Raw genomic sequence first — 23,439 nt, forward strand, 5'->3', positions numbered from 1 at the left:
GCACTTTTCAGAAGCCTAAAACTTGATTTAGATACTTTAATATAAGTGCGAAGGAATAAAAGTTAATTCTTTCAGATCTAAGTCAATTTTATTTCTATTGACAAACAAGGGAATTATAAAATTAGTGAATTTATTAATTGCTGTCGTAAATAAGATTGATATGAGTATAAATAAACTAGTGATAGTCTCTTATCATGCAATAAAATTTTGAACAGATCAAATAAACTTATTTTCAACTTTTATTTTTTGTCCCCTCGCATTATTTAAGTTACAATGCAGTGTAAGTATTGCTGTAAAAAGTAAAATATGATATATATATATATATATGAGAGCTCATGTATGTGTATAGTTTATTGGTTGTTTTCCACTCAGTGCAATATTTTATGCATTTCTAAGGCTGTTTTTTGCATTTTTTTGAAATGTTAACCATTGAATGTTTTGTTTTTTGTAGCTTTCAAGCACCTGGTAGAAAGAGATACAACCATTGAATGGAATTGTAATGTGATCTAGGAGAGACATCATAAAAAACACTAAGGACTGAAGTTGGTCAGAAGTGATCCTTATTTGCTATTTGATTTTGGAATACATTCTCTTATTGTTCAGTTTGCTTATTTTGTCATCTGATACATTACTAGATTTGTATTATACCATTATGATCATTTCTTTAGTTGAAAAAGGAGTCGACAATGCTTAAAATAAGTTGAAACCGGATTTTATCCTGAACAAAGTTATAGTATTGTAAAAAGTCGTAGACAATATTGGTGAGTTCTCTTTGCACGCTTGATACATATGCAAAATCAAGCGGTAAAATCAAATTTTATTTTGTATCGGACATATTGATCAAATTCTTCTCTTCTGCACATTATTTTAGCTTGTGTGACAACTCTGAACATCTGAGAAAAAGAAGGAAACTGGAATAAAATACTTTGCAAAAATATTTGTAGTGAAAACCTTTTATGAGACTAACCACTTTGCAATAAAGTAAGATTGCATTTCATGGATTGTCTTCTTGTCACTCTTCATTTCGTAGATTGTCTTCTTGTTACTCTACCTCATCATCATCTTTGAAACAGAGAATTGAATCTTTAATGACAAACAATAATTGTGAAAGGTATAATTGAGAATCCATTTGAAACTATGCGTTTCCTTGGAATTATATAGTATAGTCAATGAATCCTAATTTTTGATTTCTGATAAGGAACTAAAACATATTTTCTATGCTTATTTTAAATTCGTTGTTTATTTCCAAACTTTTAATGCAATCTCTTTTGCTTACATATCAAATAATGTCGAAAAAACGCTGACCTTTGCTTTTACTAAGCTGATTAAAAGCCAAATACTAAGTATTATTTAAAAAAAGCACCAACCTGTACACACATATTATGGCAAATGCTGAGAAAAATGGAACTTAAAGTTTGTATTCTTCCTGTAGTTTTTTCCCTTCCAATCGCACATAATTGCGGTTATTTTAATTTAGTAGCCATTTTCACTGAGCTGTTCTTGAAATTCATTCATAAAATGAACTGATTACACATTTAGCCATTTAATTGATCATTAAAAAATCGACCCTCCACATGCGATGACATGCGAAGTGCATATACCGTCATTTTCTTATTTTTCGACAGGTGAAATGCAGAATTTTGTAGAAAATGATCAATCTTTTGTGTCACATACGTGTAAAATGTTTAATGTTTCTACAGAATTTTTTTTTGAATGCAAATTCATTCTCAGATCGATTCATGGATCTGTGCAAATATTAGTCCTCATCAACACTATTTCCCAATTATCCATTACCTATACAACTTTTTTTTCATTAATTACTATTTCCTTACTGTTTAACCTTATTTACTTGCCAGCATAAGCTGCCTACAAGCACATCTGAGTTTTCATGAGACACTTTTAAATAGTTTTAAAAAAAAAATTGAAGTTAGAGAAAATATTCCTCGCCAGGAAATCATATCCCAACAGATTGATCAATTCAGAATTCATTTTACATTTACATAACTTCAATTCGTCATATTGCTTGCCTTTGTAACTAGGGCACATTGTTGTTTTTATCCCATATGCAGAAACTTTTTAATAATAATTTTAGTTATCACATAAATTGGTTTAACATAATTTACGTGATTGGCTACTTAAAATAGAATTTTGAAAGGATGACAGTGCTAAAAACTGGTAATGAATTCTCGGATGCATTTAGCGAACAGTATGAGCAAAGTGCTATCGATAAATTTATCAGTACGATTCTATGCAGGTACCAAGGGATCTGTTGATAAAGATTAATGAGGGAAAAATAATATGTGAAAGAGATGAAAGAAAATTTGCTCATAAATCTTTTAATAAGGAAAAGTTATTCTTTGATTTAAAAGGATTATCGTCATTTTTCATATCTATTTCTTTTGAAATTAATAAATATACTTATTTGAAATTAATAAATATTTAAGCTCTAAAATTGCTTTCAGAGGCGATTTTGCTAGGCAAAAACTTGACGCGAAGCCGGTTTCATTCTTTCAACTGGTATTTTCTACAATTATTTGGTTAAATATTTGGGAAGTTTTTATCAATTTATATGAATTATTTATGTCAAATAAATGAATTGAATTTGCTGTCCCTGCAGTTCCGATTCGCTACTACATACGATCGCTTCATGATGATACTCGGAGCCTTTTTGGCTGTAATTTGTGGTATAGGCCAACCGACGATTTGTTTAATTGGTGGTAAAATAACAAATATTTTATTAGTGACAAAAAATGTGAGTTTTCTATCTGTTTTTTATCTTTTCATACTTTTTGCCTCTGAAAAATTTCATCTCGGGTTTTTTCATTTATCATTCACTGTTAGTATTTCATCGTATATGGAGACTTTTAACTTCATGTTAAAACATTGATACAAGTAATATTTTTTACTGATAAAAGAGAGCTGGCTTATCTTGCTGCATAATTAAATATACATATATATATTTGGGAAAACTTGCAGTTTGAAAAATCTGACACATTTTGGTACCAGGCTTATGTATATATTTATCTTTATGCATCAATTGGAGTCTCGATGGTTATTGTCACCATCACACAAGTTCATTTTATTTATCGCAATTATTTTATCAAAAAAGAATTTAAACTTTGAACTTTGAAGTTTCAAAAGAAAGCATTGCTGAAATTAGTAAAATTGATCAATCCGATTATTGAAACTTAAATGATTTGAGCTCTAATCTAATCTTAAACTTGAATCTGTCAACTTTATGGCAATATTAATGCATTTCTATCTTCAGTATATTTGCTTAAAAAATGTATCATTAAATATAACATGCACGATGCGAAAAGAATACATGAAGTCATTACTGCGCCAAGATGCGACATGGTTTGATCAACAGAAGAGTGGAACACTGACTGTTCAACTTAACGCGTGAATATTATTATTGTACTACAAATCCTTACCTACTCCGGGAATGATTAAAAATAGAATGAAATAAAATTGCTTCTTATTTTACAACCATCTAACAGCAGATGATTCAATTTCAGGAATATAGAAAAGATTAAGGATGGTATCGGTGATAAGGTAGGCATGATATTACGTGGTGTAGCAATGTTTTTAACCTCTTTGGTCATTGGATTCATCTATGAATGGCGGATAACTCTGGTAATGCTTGGCACAGGGCCTGCTTCTGCTGCGCTTCTGTCCCTTATGGCTCGAGTATGCTTTTAGTAGCTTGTGAATATCTTCCAAAAAATCTGAAATAAGTCCGCGAAAATTTATGTAAAATGATTGACTAATTTCTCATTTGAAATTTATGCTTAACACCTAATTACTACCTTTGGGCCATCTGCAGCAAGTGGAACGTTCAAGTGGTCAACAAATCAGCGCTGATGGCCGTGCTGCAGCAATCCTGGAAGAATCAATCATAAATGTGAAAACAGTGGCTGCATGCAATGCGCAAGAAACAATGATCGGACGATATGCAAAAGCACTAAAAGCTTGTCGTAGATTTGCATTGCGTGCATATGCGTTTGCAGGTTTTTTCGACGGTCTCTTCTTCTTCATTTTGTATTTTTTCTTCGCTGCTGGCTTCTAGTAAGTTCCATTCAGGTTTCCTTGTTTAAAACTTGAATTTCATTTGAATTTCAAATACTTATTTCCTCCACTCGCATTCTTTCCGCAACTTATCACTTCAATTTCTGCTCTTTTATTTATCTTTATTTGTCCGACTTTTAAATTTCTCTAATTTAAAATTGTTTTAACTTCCCATATTTTTGTTTGTAAGTTTTCCAAATCCTTAATTTTTTTGTCAAAATTCAATTATTACTGTTTTTATTAGTTATTTTTGATCTGGGCATTACCAAGGACAGCACAGTAATTATTTAAGTTCCTGAATGAATCAAAAATCAAAATGTTAATTAACGAAGAAAATAAATGCAAGCATTATTTAAATTTGTTAAAAATTTGTGGATTATTTCATCACTTTTTAATATGTTTCAACTATTTTACAGCTACGGTGCCTATTTATATCAAATCCGTGCAGTAACCAATCCGGGATTTATATTTGCTGTTGCAAATGTCATTATGTTCGGTTCTTATTATCTTGGTGTACTCAGTCCACACCTGATGGCTGTACTTAATGCACGAGTTGCTGCAGCTGATATCTACAAAATAATTGATCGAGTAGGTTAACTTTCTCTGGCCGATGGCACATCGTTTATTTAGGTTTGTCGAAAATCTGAAAGTTTACTCATTAAATGACGACTTTGATGTTAAGCTGAAGCATGAAGGATAATAGCCATTTACATTTCTTAGTAATTAGATTGTCTATCATTTTCAGTAGTATTTATGCTTTTAGTGACTTCTTAGCACATGCTTTGTTGTAACTGATTGTTATTATATTTAGCTTAATTTTAATTTCGAGTTTCAGAAACCGTCTATTGATTCCAGTTCAACAGATGGCATAAAGTTGAAGGAAGTCAAAGGTCAGGTGGAATTCCGAAATGTTAAGTTTTCATATCCAACTAGCAAAGAACATCTGGTTTTGAATGGATTGTCATGGATTGCAAAACCGGGTGATACGATAGCGTTTGTGGGTCATAGTGGATGTGGCAAAAGCACTTCTGTTAGTTCATCATAAGTTTAGTTCCTGTGATATTCGGTATTATCATGTTCAGTACTATGATATTCTATATTTTAATGTTTCATTTTATTAGGTTAATTGCATTGTTTCTGGTAACATTAATTTGTAGACCTATATGAATTTGGCAGAAGAATGTGTACTCACATCTTTCTGTTAGGTACGTAGGTACACCTTCATGTATGTCATTCATCCCTATCAGATTTCAGATTGGTTTGCTTACTCGCTTATACACCTGTAATTCTGGTACAGTCTTGATTGATGGAATTAACGTGCTTGATATTAATGTCCATAGCTTAAGAAATGTTGTTGGTGTTGTACAGCAGGTTGGCATTTCATTAACTTCATAATTTAAAAAATTATTTTTTATTTTCTGCTATTTGTGTTCTTTTTTGCAGCATATCATAACAATCTGATTAATTCAAAACAGTCTTCAAACTATGTGAAGTACCTAATATTTATTGCTTTTTTTTATTTGTGTAGAGATTTAATTGCACTTCCCTTTTTCTGATAGTTCTGTTTTTCAAATTTAGGAACCGCTGCTGTTCACCGGCACAGTAAAAGAAAATGTACGACTTGGCAATCTTAATCTTACGGATCAAGAAATCATCGATGTATGCAAAACTGCGAATGCACATGATTTTATTAGTAAACTAAGTGAGGTAATGTGCGTTTATGAAATAACAATAGCAGAATGATTAACATTATCAATGTCACAAAATATTGACAAGCATAGTATAGAAAGATTATTTTAAAAAAAATATGATTTTTAAAAATGAAACAAAAAATAAATGAAAGGGCTATGATACGAAGATCGGCGCTGGAGGTATACAACTATCCGGTGGACAAAAACAACGAATAGCGATTGCGAGAACGATAGCTCGGAACCCGAAAATTCTGCTGCTAGACGAAGCTACCAGTGCGTTGGATGCTGAAAGTGAAGTAGTGGTACAAAACGCCCTTAAAAAGGTCTCATTAGGATTTCCTTTTTTTTTTTTGTTGTTATTTCAACTCTATTTATTAACAAGTTTCATATTTTCAATGTAATTTTATTTGCTCTTTATTATAAGCCGAATTAATTTACCTGTTTACATCATTAGCTCAATTTTGTTGATCTATCTATTTTTATTGTTTATTTATAATTTCAAGAGTAATGGATGCGTCCATTTTACAGCTATAAATAAATTATCTAGGCATCTATTGGACGTACAACAATTGTTATTGCTCATCGATTGTCGACATTGCGTGATTCTAACCAAATTATCGTTCTGGACAAAGGTCAGGTGGCAGAAATTGGTAAGTGCTGTGATTATTTGCATGATATATCCTATTTTCATTGGGATTATTTGCATCAAAAATTAGTTCACGGATGTTTTAAGTAATATTTTATTTACTGATTTTCAGTCAGAACTAATTAAATATTCCGATTCAGAGAAATCTGCTTATAAAGTAACATTGTACAATGCAGCAACAATCTCAGTTTCAAAGTTTGTCTTCATTAATTTTCGTGAACTTCTCTTCATTTTCCAGGAACTCATAAGGAGCTTTGCAACCGAAAAGATGGTATTTACGCATCACTGGTCAAATCGCAACAATTTGAGGAAAAACAGGATATGTCACCTGTTCCGGTTGACGAGCTTCCATCACAAGCATTTCATAGATCGTAAAATCTTTCTCTTTGATAATCATGTATTTGGGGTAAAAACTTTATAAAATTTTACAAAATCAACAAGTTGAATTAATGTGTTCAAGACACTAATTCCAAAAATGGCTAACAGCTTGAGCTAAGATTTTAGGATATTAGAAACGAGGGATTTTTGACAACTGAAGAATCAACTTATTTAAAGCTAGAATTTTTTAGTAATGGAAGTAGTCGCAATTCGTCAAATTACGGTATATTGTCATCTATAACAAGAGGCAGTATTATGAGTGGTGATGTAAAACGCACATCACTTATTAAAGAAACAACAGAAAAAATTATTGGATCGAATGGAAAGGTTGGCTTAATTAAGTTTCTTTTTTAGATTAATTTATTACGTCTTCATTCTTTTTTATTAATTATGTTTTTTCTCTTAATTGTGTTTACATTCAGAAGAAAGCAAACTATATCATGTCTAGTGTTGAAATAATTTAGCTAAGATTAACATTCTGAATTTTAAAAGTTAAATTTAGCAAATTTAAATAATTGGGCACATTAAAAAATACTGCTTTTGTTTATCTAAAAGGTGCAGAATGAATGAAATAAAACTTTGTCTGACTTGTCAGCTGATGACAACTAAAACAAAGAGCAAATAAAAAATTTAAAATAGAAAAAATATATCTAGTATATGCGCAATATGAAATATGCCTCAGCAACCATTGACATTGGCTCATCACACCTGATACTTGTGACTAGTTCAAATAGAAGATTTAAAGTAAATTAATTTCGTGGTAATACTTATTTTTGAAAAGCATTGTTCCCCAGATAAGTACTATTTGGGAGTTAAATAACTGATTTTTTTTTTTTGGATAGAAACTTTTGATTATGTTTGTTACGATGCGGATGTTTCTTGTTATCTTTCTCTTTGTCTTCTACAGATCTGTTCGAAATAATTCTTTTAATGCGCTTGAAGAATAAGTCACTTTTTATAGAAGGAAAATGAATCGAAAGGTTTATGGCAACTATATAAGAACTGTCACGGCAATTACGGTAAATTAATTTTGGCACTGCTGGCATCACTGCTTCGTGGAATGGAATTGCCAGCTTTTGTACTCATTTTCGACCTTACATTTGATGCATTCGCACAGACAGACTTGGGATTAATGATGCGGCGGATTTTGCCTGTTGTTATTATTTACATTGCATTAGGCGTTGCATGCGTAATTGTTCTCTTTGCTGCAGTAAGTGTTGTTGGAATTTTTATAAGAAACTTGAAATTTGCGAGAGTCTTTTTGTTGATCTAAACTGTTTTTGAAGGGTATTCGATTAGTTAGTGGTTAGAAAAATTAATTTGATTAGGCAGATGTCAAAGTGTTACTGTTAAAATGAAGTATTATTATTAACTTTGAATTATAGACATTTCTGTTTGGATGGACAGCGGAATGTGTTGTAGATTTCCTACGTCTTCGAGCCTTTCGAAATGTACTTTATCAAGATGCGGCATATTTTGATACGCCGTCTACAAGTCCCGCTGTAACAGTCACGCGTATATCTGTCGATGCTCCAAACGTTAAAGCAGTAAGCATCCCCGAAATGCTTTTATTCTTGACGTATATTTTTCCTACTACATAATTTTGGTTATAATTTATTTCTTTAGTGTCATATTGCGCATAATTTAACAGAATAACACAGCATATTTCTACTGCAAAAATTTAGATAAAGTTAAGATTTTCTTATTTTTTACAGGCTCTCGATTCACGAATGATGCAAATTATGAATAATGTTGTGGCAATTGTTGTGATGGTTATTGTTTCGGTAGTATTTAATTGGCAAATTGGCGCTGTTGGCACTGGGAATCTCCTAACACTCCTTTTGCTGCTATTGCTCATCGCACGTCAAATGCAGAAGTTAAGTAAACATGCCTTAAAAGAAGATCTTACCGGGCAAGTAGGTTATTTCCCTTGCACTCTTGGTCCATTTCTTCAAAAAATTCATTGGTTCATCTTATCATGTAGGGAACGTATGAAATTAGTCGAGTGAAGAAGTTTTTAAGGCTAAACGTTTTGTATGATTTATAATAACAAATGTTCGGAAAGATCCTAATGACAGAGTCCGCTGCAGTCAAAACAGGAAAAATCATCAGTACTAGAGTATTAATAAAAAAAGTGAGTTAATCATCTCAGAATCTCTTTCCTACCGTCAACACTGTTTTTCTGCATGCGCATTTTATCAACCACTTGAAAGGCAAAATTCTAATAATAACTAGTAATAATAAATAAATAAGTGGATGATAATAATAATGGCAATATAATAAATGCCAATAATAATGATGATAATATTAATAATAATAATAAATAACAATAATAATATGCAGAAGAAAGAAGATATTCAAGGAGTAATTGCTAGTGAGAATTGAGAGCTTAGTTCAAACATTAAATGAGTTGTTTAATTGTAATCATCAGGACGAAACAGAGAAGAAAGCATATTTTAATAAGTTTTTAATAGCTGGCGATCGAAATTGTGGAACAGACACGAACAATTCAATTGATCACAAGAGAAGAGCACTTCCACCAGGAATATGCCCAACAAATCCAGGAACTATTGCGCCTGCAGAAGAAAAGTGGCCCATATGAAGCAATACTTTTTGCGGTTACATCCTCCTTTATGTTTTTTAGTGATATGTTATCTTATGCAATAGGAATTGCCTTAATCTACTACGGATACTCTACACCGAACAACGTTTTCACGTAAGTTATACAGCTAATGCTCAACATCAAAAGAAGTATGTGGGCGCTATTGTTTTTCAAACGCCGCCATCCTAGTGGAAAAAAATTAATGGCAAAGACTGCAACTACATTTACTTTCATTAATACTTTTTTAACTTTAAGCAAATTAATATTTCAGAGCTACAATGTCAATTTCAACCAGTGGATGGGCACTAATTATGGTTGCTGGTTGTTTGAATACATTCGTCATGGCATCTCCAGCTTCTGATTCATTATTTCAGATCATTAATACTGGAAGTAATTCGAATGCTATTGATCAAGGAACATGTTCGGTAAACTTTAGCATTGCATTACCTTTGAAATTTATTAAATCTAAAGTATTTTAATATGTTTTAGATGAAATACCATTTGATTCTTTAAGTACTTAAAAATTAATATGCTTAAAAATACTATCTAAATATTCTTCTTTATTTCAAAAATCTACTTGTTAATTGAAAAATATTTTCAGGAAATAACGGGCGATGTTGAATTTAAGAAAATCCATTTCTCTTATCCAACAAGACCTCAGCGAAATATTCTTAATGGTCTTAATTTGACAGCTTATGCGGTCAGTTCAAATTAAAAATTAACCATCTGTTAATATAAATGCCTTCATAAAATCCATTTGAACATGAAATTTAAGGGACAAAAAATTGCTGTTACCGGGCCATCTGGAAGTGGCAAAAGTACTGTTATCGCATTACTGGAGCGTTTTTATCAATTTAATTCTGGAGAATTGGTAAGTCTGTTGTCACAGCTTAGACATGTATAACTTAGCGTATTTGTTATTATAAATTGCAAACTACCAAGTTGATGAAGAAGTCTTTTTATTATTTGTGGAAGAATGAAGGAGTTTGAGTTTTTTCGAACATTTTTAAGTATTATTAAAGATATGATAGAGCTGAATTTACTTACAATAGTGATTGTTCACAGACTTTAAAAACAAAACGATTCTTTTTCTATGGTGAACAGCAGGAATGACTATCGGTAGCAATAAAAACAGATAACATTGTAATACTACTTTAATTTCGTGCTCGCAGCAATACCCTACTTTTAGAACCTGGGTAATAATGCGATCACGAAAATATCACTTAGGTATTTACGTGAGCAAATGGCACTGGTTAGTCAGGAACCAGTATTGTTCTGTGGCACAATAGCAGAAAATATCTTGCTTGGCACGACTGGTAAAACAATGAATGACGTACGTGAAGCTTGCAGACTAGCTAATGCTATCGGATTCATTGAAGCTTTTCCACAGGTATTAAGGAGTCTTACTGTTTATAAATTTTTGCAACGATGAAAGACGTAAAGTTGAAATGTAAAACTCTGCTTCTAGTAAATACAAGTTGTTCAATTTGCTGTTGATTTCGAAGTATCAATTTAGGGCTATGATACGGAGGTTGGTGAACATGGTGGACAGTTATCAGGTGGTCAAAAACAACGTATTGCCATTGCTAGGGCATTAATTCGAAATCCGAAGATACTGTTACTTGATGAAGCGACCAGTGCATTGGACGCGGAAAGCGAAAGGGTTACTTGTTTTTTTGATTAGTAAAATCTTAGTTTCTACTTTCGAAAAATTCTACAGTTTTAAAGAGTAATCCGTTAAGTTCATTTGTTAATAAATTAGTAATTCATGAGATTTGGAATTTGTGATGACCGCCTGACAAAAATGTGGTTTATTTCAGTCATCAGAAAATAAATGATATTTAAATTTTTTCCAATATCTTTGTTCTTAGTCTTCTTATTTATCATTCAGACAGTCCAAGAAGCATTAGATACGGCAAGTACTGGTCGAACGTGTATTACGGTTGCACATAGATTGTCATCCATTCAGCATGCAGATCAAATATTTTTTGTTCAAAATGGACGAGTCGTCGAGGAGGGAACACATCAGGAGCTTGTAGAACTAGACGGGAACTATGCTGCTTTGATTCGTAAACAAGACTTGAAATGATGATTGGTCAACGAAAGAAAATGCAGCGGTGAATCTTAAAAAAGAAAAAAAAAATAATAGTTTTAAATGTAATGGAAATTTCCGACTGTTAATACGAATATAAGAAAATCATTACTAATTTTAAATCCTTTTGCTGCTTTTTTTAATTATTATCTGTATTGATGCACCTCTAAAAGAATGGTTGTTTGCTAATTTTTAAATTAACTATAAGATAAAAAAAAAAACAGAAGGAAATAAATTGGTTGGAATTTCTTTGTTTACGGATGGTCGAATTATTCCCATCTTTTGAAGTTTTCTTGCATTGTTGTAATATTCTTTTTAGTAAAGTTAGTATTTTCTTCATCGTCTAATTATTGTATCATTTTGTCAAATTTACACAATATTTGACTTCAATGAAATGTTTCCGATATGTAAACTTGTCTCCCAGACGGAAACCAGAATTATTTTAATTTTAGCTTAGATCACGATTAGAATTTAAGTCAATTCTTTATGCAGCATATACAAATATACGCAAAAGATGGAATTTTGAACTGAAGTACTTTATGTGACAATAAATTAAACACTTTATCAAAGAACAGCAATAATAAAATGCAAACTAAACAAGGGAAATTAAAATTCTGTTATTGTCATAAATTGATTTATTATTATAAATCGGTCATTTCCGCCTCTTCCGATTTTTAGAACTCTACAGCAAAACACTGAATAAGTTTTTCTATTGAACAGGCAATCTATTCTAAACTTTTATACACCATGCTTTAGAGAAGTAAAATCATTGGGAAAAAGAAATAGTTGACGTTTATGAGATACAAGTTTTTGTTATAAATTGATCCTATCAATACTGCAGAGAAGAGTAAAGTATAAATAAGGTGAATAAAGTGGTATGAATATCTTCTAAGAAATAATGAAACTACTCAATACAGGAAATTGACCTCTCTAGTCGTTATACATCATTTAGTATTTTTATAAGTAAATTTAAAATAATACAAGACTAAAAAATTTTTTTAGCGAACTAAGTGATAATAAACTATTAAACAAGATTCCATTAAGGTGGTCTACAGCACAGCCAATCATACAGTACACCTAACTTGATTGAGAGACGGTTTTTCAGATTTTAACAGCTCTGAATGGCTTGATTTTCAAAGATTTTATTTGTTACTTTGGTGAAATGACTGCCAATCATGGTGATTAAATTTAAATATGATATTAAATTCATTACTATGAGAATTGATCACAATATTTTAAATGTGTTTATTATATTACATAATTTTTCATTAAATATTCATCTTGTTCAAAAATACAGGATCACTAAATAGGAAAACATTTCCAAATCTAACTCAGCAGAAAGCAGAAAGATCTTAAAAAGATTCTGTTTGAAGAACTGGAGTAAGATTTCAAAGTTAGTAGAGGGCTAAAAAATTTAATCACCGACCTTCTATAATGACGTTATCACTTCGATTAAAAAAAAGTATACCTTAGGTAATCCAAGAAATACTAATCTGTATAGCTGGAAAATAAAAAACAATGGATTAATAATTTGTGTGGGGTTACCATCCATTTCATAAATCATAGGTAAATACTTAAACCTGATTTCGACTTCATAACAAATAAGGTATAACGTACTGTGTCATCATTCCTACCATCTGTCTCAGTGACTTCAAGGAATTCTTTTTCACTATTCATCTAACTTTCATGACAAGAATGATGTCAGTTGCCGTTCCGAATTCACCGGTACTGCACCACGAATATATATATTTGCTAGCGCATCACGTAACTGTAAATTTTAAAAGCAATCATTTGAATTTCATAAGTAGAATAAAATTTACTACGATTCTGGTCACACAATGCAACTTTTCAAATGGATGTAGTAAGAGGTAATGTCATTAAACAGCTAATTAGATTCTTGAACTAAATATTTTCCTCAACGACTATGTGTCATAACTGATTGAAATTTTTTAAACATTTTGGAAATAATTGAGATTTAAACATTTTACGCTACAGATATGACTTTCATAATCAAACGATCAAAACTTTTGCGCCTCACTCAAACGGAACTCTATTTCATCGGTTTATGAAACATGAAAGATAACCAAATCAAAATCTTACAAAAAGCAATTGATTTTGATTTAAACTATGCTATTTGGCAACATTATCCTAACTTTAACGAATAGAACGAAATTGAACATGCAAAAAGTACCTCTTTCAAAGCGATGACACCAATCAACCGCCCGCGATCGGTAACATATGCATGAGATAGCGCCAAAAGTGAAAATAGTGTATGCACCTGGAGTTTCATTTTGAATTAAACCTCTTTTACTTTCATCTTTTGTGTCTTTATTATAAAAAATTTGCGAACCACCTTGTTCCAACTCTTTTATTTTTGTTTTGAAAAATCTGCCTCTTATTTTCTCTGTTCTGAATTGTTCTGATCTTTTGGAAAAAATTAATTATGATTAATTTATACTCACTTTGTATAGCGATGAACCGAGAACAAGCTGAAATGGAGCTGAATCGATAGCCACTTCATCCAGATCTATCACCTGATCTAGCAAGTTATCTTTGCTGACCTTTGCTCTTCTCTTCAACTCATCGGCGGTAGGTTTTACAAATATTGCTGATAATGGTAAATCTGCAAGGCAAAACTTCCGAAACATATTTGTCACTCAATGCAAATAAAATATATTTCTAAACAAATATCATTTTTAAAACACCAATATTCACTTCGGTTCATGAAATAAGATCAATTTTGTTGCTAGTGTATCTTACAAAACCCATATTTAACATCAACCAAACAACAGGAAAATTTTTGCAATTCAGTGCTGAAACGAATTAAGTAAAATGTTTTCAGGTTGTTTAATGTGCCAATAGTGATAGAAAATGTATTTGATATTTTATGAAAACTTAATTAACATCTCTTCAAGTCATTTACATATATGAAATTGATTCTCTAATATTCTCAAGATTTATTGGCTTCTCTTTTCAAATAATGAATATATTTTCTCCACTTACTTCGCAATAATTCTTATAATGCTGTAAGACTGTTTGAATTAGATATCACTAGATGAATAGAAGATTATTAACTGAGGACGAATGAAACATTTAACATCATACTAAAAAATCAATTTTTTTTCTAATAAACTTAAAAACAATTTTTGAAACACACTTATAAACACGGCAATGAATAACTTTCAAGATATATGATTGAGCCACAGGTACAACAACGAATTCCAAAATCCCAAATTCGTTAAAAAAATAAATTGGTATGTTTTTTTATTAAATAGAGGAAAAACTCTTTGAATTCTTTGACGGCTTAGACCATAACATAACAAGATATCATAAGCTGAACGGAATTTCACTTATAGCAAAATAGCACCAATCTAATTTAAAACACAATTTTAGCAATATCAAATACTAAAAGTGTAGTACATAAAAATTTCGAGTAGCACACAAATTGTAAATTAAAAAATTCGAAGTGCTTATTTATTAATTGCTTATAAACCCCATTACACCATTTAGTTTTTTAATTTTTATCAAGCAACATTTGTTTCATTTAAAACTTTTTTCACAAGCATTAAAATGACCAAGCTATGACAAAAGTTCAGTTTCCAAGTGAAGCTAATGTTTACTATAAAATTCCATCAGCAAAAAGCTGATTAAATGATAATTTTGCACTACTCATAAACCAAAGATTAAAAACAAATAACCATGTGGAGCATGAAGAGGTGAAATTGAAAGCAACGTATTTCCAGTGATCGATCCTTCATCAGGCAAATTTTCCTTGGCGTTCGGTACCAATGGTACTGCGCTACTTGCGCCATTTGACTGACCTCGTTGTCTTTTAGACAATCGAAGTGAAGATCTGAGGTAAAATATGTATCTTTCAAGGTAAAAATGCTAAGTGCAGAAAAATAAGAGCCGACTGATGCCAATAGCTAAATGTCAAAAAATTTTTTTCTAATTTCTAAAAAACAAAAGCAACACAGTAATTTATAATATGAATTTTAATACAGTTAAATTATAAAGAAACAAGAAGAATACCTTTTTATGCTGTTAAAAATCTGTGCAGGAGTTCTCTTATTAGAAAAAGGATTGAATTCTGCATCGATCAACTGTCGCCTCATCATTACAGCCAAATATTTTTTTGCTACAGATCCAAGCAATATTTTGTATTCTAAATTTGCCGACAAAAACACCAATAGCCCTCAGTTCACGAACTGGGCACATTAAATGAATTAATTATATAAAACGGTCTTATCAAAGTGACTATGTGCATGCCAGTTCCGCCAGAACAAACATTATTATTAAGATACAATTATAAAAACTTTTTGTTTAAATTGTTCTTGAAAAGAGACCAAAATTCCAGAACAATTTGAGAAGCGACAGACATACTTCGATCAGTAACGACAGGGAAGCTTTTAAGCGTTGGCGCAAAGCGTAGTATTTCTTGAAGTTCTCTATAGGTTGTTGACTTTGTAATATAAATAATATCTTTAACCATAATTTGTTCCACTTTTATTGTATGCACACTATAATTTTATACTTGCACAGTTTGGAATAAAAAAATTCCATTGAAATTTTAAGCAATGAATTAATAAAAATAAATTACTGGTAAATTATTTTTAGAGGTTAGTGTTTGATTGTTTGTGATGGATATTATTTGATTTAATATTTAAATAATTTAATATTCTGATTTTTCAGTAGTTTGCCGTGGAGTCTTGTAGAAATTCTCATGTATAATCTAAAATAACCTGATTCGAGAAGGCGGCAAATCTGGTAGATATGGATATTTCTTGATTCGAATTATACTTTCATAAATAGACGGTTGCAAAAATTTGCAAACTGCATTACCCACCAGCATTGCTATCTGCATATTCAAAATCTTAGTGAATTCTTTGAGGCTATATTATTTATTTTTAAGAGAGAATGATACGCTATCTTTTTTACCTGGCAATTATTTCATTATCTTTCACTTCTCTAATCATTTGCTTCGGAAAATCGTTAAATCAAAATTCATTCCAAATTTCCTAATATTTCCTTACATTGAATGCTCTTTCCACATTATTTATATAACTTATAGATCTTTATTTGGCACCGGTATGAGAAATAATTATCTACCAACTGAAAAGTTAACGGGACCAAATGGTACCAGAACGGGTAGTATTGGAGTAAGTTGCCCCGTAAGCTCGCATATAATTACCGCTACAGAAAGCGTATGTGTTACTGCACCTGTATAAGCTGCTGCACCTAGAAATACATTTTCGTTAGACAGTCTGCAAACCCTACGAAGACAATCTTTTCATACAAAGAATTACTTCAATGTTAGCTAATGATGGTTTGAAAAAATTAACTAATAAATTATCTGATGAAAGGATTAAAGATAAATCAAACTCTTGCAGATACCAACAACCGCATAAAGTCCAGGAAAAATAGGTGGCCCATTCGGTCCGCGAAGACCTTCTGGAAAGAAAAGTGCCATCACTTCACCCGTCAAACGACCTCCAGCTGCTCCAATTACAAACGAAGGTACAAAAACACCTGCTGGCACATTGATAGATATGCAAATTGATACTAGGAAGAACTGAAATTTTCCACTTTTATCAAAATTATCACTTTTAGTATTTAGCACTAATTTATTATCAGAAATGCAAGTGAAGCCTATTCTAAAATACTGGTGTGATATGAATTTATTAGTTAAAAGGGTACAAACTTTCGGAAGGTCATACTAATTCTCATACTAATCAGATTCTCGCATTAATTTGTTCAAAATTAAAAATCAAGGAGATAGATGTGCATTACGTAAGTGATGAAATAGCACGTAAGTGAATGAAATATGGTTATTTGGCTTTCTGATGAAACACTGGTCCAGTGTTGAAGAAGCTTCTTACTGCACGGTTGTTTACTGGTATTTGTGATATGCATTGTGCAGTTGTTAAAAAAATCAGCCATCGTTTCACGGAACGTCAACTGAAAATTAGCATTCATTTATACTTTTTCTTTTTTTTAAATATAATACAATGTGACAATTAACATGATAAATCCAAATATCAATTTTATAAAGGCTAAGACCATTTTTAAGAGTGAAAAAAAAGTAACAAATGTCTCATATCGGTGCTGATGCCATACTTATTGCTTTTCCTATCTATAATTACGATAGTTGATATCAGACAGAATTAATCAGACAATTGTGCAAAATGCTTTAATATGGAATTTAAAACCCATTTTCCGTTTGGAATTCAGGTATTACTGTTTGTTGAGTTACTACCAATCTAAATATTAGAAACTCTAATCTAAATATTAACCAAATTAAAAATCATTTGCATAGCAAACCAAAAAAGAATTTCTAAGCGATGCCAGTAACTTTAAAAAAGATTATGCCAATAATTTTTATATTTAAATAATGTTAGCTTAACAAGAAAAAAAATAAAGTCGTACTTGTCCGGCAATATAACGACCAAAACCTTCCGGATAAGTAAGAATGCCAACAACTAATGCCATAAAAATTGTGAATGCAAAAAAGCTGTAACAGATAAATAGAAAATAAATAAAGCAAGAGAAAAGGTGACAAATTTAAAACAATTACAAAACTGTATGTTGTTCTTTGAAACACAGATGAAAGTAAGAAGTTAAATTTTAAAAGAATTCAAATTGCACTTTTTGCGGAAAATCATTCTGTAGATGCTGTTGTCTTGACGAAATAAAGTTATTTTTCTGTGGGTGAAAATAAATAGTGCTGCAAATAGGCCACCAAGTAATCTGCAAATGGCGCACAATGTGATTGATAGATTGATTGAGTAAACCAGTCAAAAGAATCATCACGTCATTCACATTACAGCGATCCAAGAGTCTCGTAGTCTTACGTGTTTTCTACAACCCGACTTGGTGGGTGTCTCGAAGTGGTTATTGGAATCTTCCAATAGCGTACCCTAAAAATGCGAATATTGGTAGCTCTTCCACCAAAAACGATTCAGTCGGAAAACTCGTCTGATAAAAAGCCATAATGGTTCCTGAAATGCAGTTAATTATAGTCTTCATTAGTAATACGAACAGAGTGGAATTTTAAAATTTATCAGACTACTTACCGGATTGTTCCGCAGTAACAAAGAAATTAGCAAATCGAAAAACAATGGCGCTGCAAGTAGCAGCCAGAAAACCACGCCAGTAATTTTTTACAGCAAAATATTTTGATGTGGATTCTATTGCATACAGTACTGCTACAAAAATTTTGCTGTTGAAATAACAAATAAAACTTTACAAGCATATTTTGCTAAGAAAATTTCAATATGAAATTAGAAATTAGATCGATAGTATACTGAACTGATCTTTTTAGAAAGAAATTCACCTCCTACAGGAGCTGAAAATGTACACGCAATACCAACAGCGCAGCCAGAAGAGAGCATTTCCATTTCTCGACCTTCATTTGCAAAAAATTCCGTATAATGACAACTGGTAGTTACTTTACTCAAAATAGTTGCCACAATTGCAGCCATATGTACAAATGGTCCCTGCAACTCGGAAATTTTCAGAACTAGAACTGAATTTTAGAGACTTAGATCTTAAGTTTCCAGAAATTTAGAGTTACTAGGAATTATTTAAATTCCTATATCAGAAAGGTAAGGATATAATTTTAGAGTACTGAATAAGAGAAATAAACCATTATTTTAGAAAATGATAAAAACTTCTTTTCCGATTGGGAGGCCACTACCAATTGCCAACGTTAATCCAATCATTTTTGCAATTAGTGTTTGAACAGTAAGATAATTCTCCATTTTAAATCCGTGCATTATTACTTTCACTTCTGGTATACCTGAGCCTAAATAAGGACGAAAATCAGTTTTTGCAATATTTCCTTTTCAAGAATAAAATCTCTTTCATTGACTTATTGACAGCGTAATTTATTTTTTGTTGTTGGTCTAATAAGTCAGATTAAATCAAGAAATAAACCGTTCCCCTATTCATTTGACTTGAAAAAAGCCTAATAAACAAACCAATGGCTTGCTTGGAAATCCATAAACATGAAGCAGCGGAAAGAAATGTTAATAGAACGATATGTAGAAGCCAATGTAACAAAGCCAAATAATGGTACCAATGTATTCGCAGAGTCTCATAGAAAGCCACGTGGCCTTTATTTGATAAATAGAACAAATTTATGTAAATGAAATTTGTAGAGTGTCTTAAATAAATTCTATAATTCTGAAAAACTGAGCTTCAATTCGTGAAAAAGAATGGATGAGATTTTACTGTATTGTAATTTTTCGATGCAAATATCCATGACAACAGATAAAATGGCCGTTATGATGCCAAGCATTGCTGAGAGACACCAATCTTCCACTAGGAAGTACAGAACATTTCTCATTTGTCCTAAAATGAATGCCCAATTATGGTCGGTTAAATGCTTAGTTATTTTATGATGAAAAATTTGAATCATTACAACATGAATTTTTCTGAATTTCAATTTTTCGATAAAGTGTGTACTTTTGCAGAAGTCAGCAAACGATTCTTTGCTCTGTTGCTCGTTTGCATCAATTTTGATATCCGACTTACTTCCATCCATTATAACGACTTTACCGTCTTCCAATAGTGAACTTTCCACATTAATCATAGCTCTACCCAAATGTAGAGTAACACTTTGAAGATTCACACTGGAACAACTACAGGAACGAATAAAAGATTGTAAAGTTTCAAAGGACAATAGAATCGATTGTTTTTTTTTTTTGTTGTTGTTGGGACTGTCACGCTGAAGCTTCTCGTTCTCCGTTATCTTTCAAACAAGTGACTAAGGACATCAGCGATAAAACTGAATCAAGAATTTCTATATGGATATGAATGCATAGTCAGAGGTTTCCAGAGTTTGATCGGAATTATACAGAGAAATTAGTAATTGTTTGAGACTGAATTGTCTTGCATTAAGACGGTTGCAGATCTCGTGGTAGCAGAAATTAATTTGTTGGATGAAATGTAAGGAAACTTGTGCTATTTTAAAAATCATGAATAACGTGAAAACATTTCAGAAGATTTAAAAGTTTTTCAATTTATAAATAAATTATTCAAGTAAGCATATTTTCTGGTAGACATCTTTTGATGCATACTATGTTGAAATAAAGAGTAGCTTGGATATGTGATTTCTTACTGACTGTCGAAGTAATATATTCATCATAAGAAAATTCTACAAAACAAGTATGATAAAAGCAAGCCAAGGAAAAATGATTTAATCCTTACTAGTGAGAAATATGAAAGCTGAAAATAATTCAACGTATGAGATGCTTTATAATAGCAGTTTTAAATACTAAGCGCTTTTCGACTTCTAACTTTACTGTTCATTTTAAATTGAAGCGGTTATCTGTTTTTTGATATTAATTAAAATTAATATAGTACTTATTGCATTATTCTTTTTAAAAATAGTGTCTACAAAGTGGTTCATTGGAGGTGCAAAGTTCAATTTTCTATACATTTGTAATTATTGCGATTGGCGCAAAAGGATAAGGAAAAAGGGAGAGGCAATAGAATGACTGCTTAAACACTTTCAAAATTCAGCATATCCTCTCATTATTTACATTAAACGTTTTATTATTTTCAGCTCTTCTTCACTAGAGAACAAGTCAATAGTGAAAAGATATACTAGAAAAAGTTCAAATTTTTCTCTCTCAAAATGTTTATTCAGACTTTTATAAGCGCAGAAATTTAACTAGCACTACTGATAATAAAATTTGATGAGAGCCAAATTAGGTGATAGCTCGGTTTGGCGAGACGAAAGTTAACAAAAAAATCAATTTCATTTTCTACTAATTGCTTTCAATTTATTGCAATTAAAAAAAATTGAAGATTAGGCAGTCATTGTATTATTTCTTTTCTGAAGACTATTTATTAGTCAGCGGAACAGTTTAAACATCTGAAAACTAAGTTGAAGTAATTGTAATAAAAATAAAACAAATATCATATGAAATTTTCAGCAAAAATTTTATAGGAACAAATGAGCCAATTCTCTTGACAAATTTGATTTAACAGTTAAACAGTGTCGAGATTTAGTAATAAATGCAAACAAAAATTGGAAAACCAACTTTTTATTGCAAAGTTTTATTATTACGAAACTAAAATTTAAAGTTTTAGGTATTATTCACATTATGCAAAACTGACAGGAATAGTGTTTTCGTGCACTGAATGCCATTTAATGATTCATCATTCACCTTGCATCATTTAAATAAAAGTCATTTCAATGTCAAATGAAGATTTATGTTGGAAAAATATTTCGTAGTTTATGAACCATAAACCAATAAATTCTTAATTTCCGTTTTTATTTCCAACAATCGAATAATGTGGAAACTAAATATATGAAAGCTTGCCAGGAAGAATTGAAAAACTGAAATTAAATAAATTCAATTATTTATTTTAAAGTAATACTAAATTATTACTATCATTTATGCTATATTCCTAACATAAGAACGAAAAACCATATCTGAATGCAGTTAGACCAAATAAAATATTTATTGTACAAGTAAGGTTGAAGAAAGAAATATGCTGAAGAATCTTTCATTTTATTCTTGAGACAGGTAATTAATTGAAATTTGACAGAAATAAGTGAAAAATTCTGGTTTTTTATTTTCAGGAATATTCAAAGATATTCTTTCTTCTGAAAGATATTTCTGGAAGATATTCTTCTGAAAGTATCAAATTGATGACACTGAGAAAGTTTGCCAAGCAGAAACTAAGCGCTTCGACAACATTGCAAGCAGTGTTGTAGCTTGCATCGCTTTTGTGTCAAAAAAAAAAATTTTTTTTTTATTTTTTTATTTTTTCCTATGTTTCAGATAGGACTTTTGAAGAGGCCAATTAACTACTTTTTTTAGAGGCAAAAAAATGTGACACATTATTGCCACAATAAATTTATAATATTTTTTACTGAATAAAATTTCACCTTTTTTTTCGAAAATTATTTTAAATATTTTGTCGAAACAACTTTCCCTTTCACTTATTTCAAAAACTTCGTCCCTTTTCATTTTCTTTTAATACTAGATATTTCAAAATTATTTTCAGTTTTTTCCTTCTCATTCCTCACATGCTTTTCTCTTATATAGTTAAAGCTTAATTATGAATTAAAAATAAACAATGAATGAGTCAGTAAGATTTTCGGTAGAGGATTGTAACTTAAAGGATTATAGCCTGATTAAATTCATGAGCAAGTCAGCAGTTATGGTTGTACTTCTTATTTTCAAAATAATCCATGCAAACAGATTCCATGAATTCATATGAACAAACCCTTTTGGAAGTACTCACGTTATCAGTGTTCGCTACCAATATCACTTAGAAATGATATCAAAGCTTTTCTCTTCTAAATAAAACATGATGATTGCTCCCAAAATTTCATTTATGTCTCTTAAAAATTGAAAAACAAAGTTCATTTGATTAGAACCCATAAGATTTACAAGACTTATCTAAGAGATAAACCAAATATAAATCAAACAAACACTTATCTACTAGTCTAATTTTTGATTTTAAGAAGTTTGATTGGATACATATAGTAGATTAAAAAAGAAATTTAGACTACAAAACGAATATATTGTTTTATCATGTCTAATACTTATAATTGCCAAGTAAATACTTATAAATGATTTAACTTTTTTTCATCTTCAGAAGAGTAAAATTGGAATTTTAATAAAGAGTAGAATAGTTCAATAAAGAGTGGCTTAGGATAAATTATTACGACACTCTAATGTTGTATTAAAATAGCTCAAACATTTTGTATTATTATTTACTGAGCGCTTTTGACTACAAAAGTTCTAAGTTTGAACTTTAGAGTCAAAATTAATGACGAAAAATCAATATTCCGAAATTCGAAGTAGTGGAATGAATCGGAAGAATAATAAACTGGAATAGACCCAAAAATTTTTTCAAGTATATGTTAGATGTGATTAAAAATTGTTGAAAAAAATTAAACAGAAATTAGTAAAAAAAAAAAAAAAAAAAAACATATTGA

The 23,439-nt window shown here is 30.8% G+C and overlaps 2 protein-coding genes across 7 annotated transcripts; one reads left to right on the forward strand and one right to left on the reverse strand.

The window, feature by feature from the left end:
* Nucleotides 1-2,156: 2,156 nt before the first annotated feature.
* Bma-pgp-11 (Uncharacterized protein) lies at nt 2,157-11,474 on the forward strand (the record flags this gene model as incomplete). The annotated part of the gene is made up of 25 exons (XM_043079039.1): nt 2,157-2,254; nt 2,463-2,517; nt 2,618-2,752; nt 2,977-3,072; nt 3,269-3,402; nt 3,519-3,690; nt 3,827-4,068; nt 4,485-4,656; nt 4,904-5,098; nt 5,323-5,439; nt 5,647-5,775; nt 5,912-6,082; nt 6,307-6,409; nt 6,644-6,776; nt 6,975-7,110; nt 7,745-7,993; nt 8,169-8,330; nt 8,499-8,699; nt 9,258-9,499; nt 9,657-9,810; nt 9,987-10,085; nt 10,161-10,256; nt 10,575-10,775; nt 10,902-11,048; nt 11,277-11,474. The coding sequence occupies 25 exons, from the start codon at nt 2,157-2,159 to the stop codon at nt 11,472-11,474; spliced, it is 3,837 nt and encodes a 1,278-aa protein (XP_042934973.1).
* A 1,687-nt stretch (nt 11,475-13,161) lies between these two features.
* Nucleotides 13,162-20,070, reverse strand: Bma-clh-2 (Uncharacterized protein; the record flags this gene model as incomplete). Of its 6 annotated transcripts, none has more annotated exons than XM_043079041.1 (19): nt 13,162-13,245; nt 13,669-13,755; nt 13,940-14,100; nt 15,176-15,330; nt 15,510-15,615; nt 15,861-15,997; nt 16,220-16,335; nt 16,618-16,715; nt 16,872-17,049; nt 17,268-17,435; nt 17,904-17,988; nt 18,123-18,224; nt 18,394-18,475; nt 18,551-18,682; nt 18,811-18,973; nt 19,148-19,281; nt 19,457-19,591; nt 19,710-19,829; nt 19,944-20,070. In XM_043079041.1, 19 exons carry the CDS (start codon nt 20,068-20,070, stop codon nt 13,162-13,164), a joined length of 2,370 nt encoding a protein of 789 aa, XP_042934975.1. The 6 variants fall into 6 exon arrangements, with proteins under 6 accessions (XP_042934975.1, XP_042934974.1, XP_042934977.1 ...); XM_043079040.1 differs by having other exon boundaries at nt 15,510-15,642; XM_043079043.1 differs by lacking the exon at nt 18,551-18,682.
* Nucleotides 20,071-23,439: the final 3,369 nt, after the last annotated feature.

Source organism: Brugia malayi (genome assembly GCF_000002995.4).
Source record: "Brugia malayi strain FR3 genome assembly, contig: Bm_v4_Chr2_contig_001, whole genome shotgun sequence".
Taxonomy (NCBI): domain Eukaryota; kingdom Metazoa; phylum Nematoda; class Chromadorea; order Rhabditida; family Onchocercidae; genus Brugia; species Brugia malayi.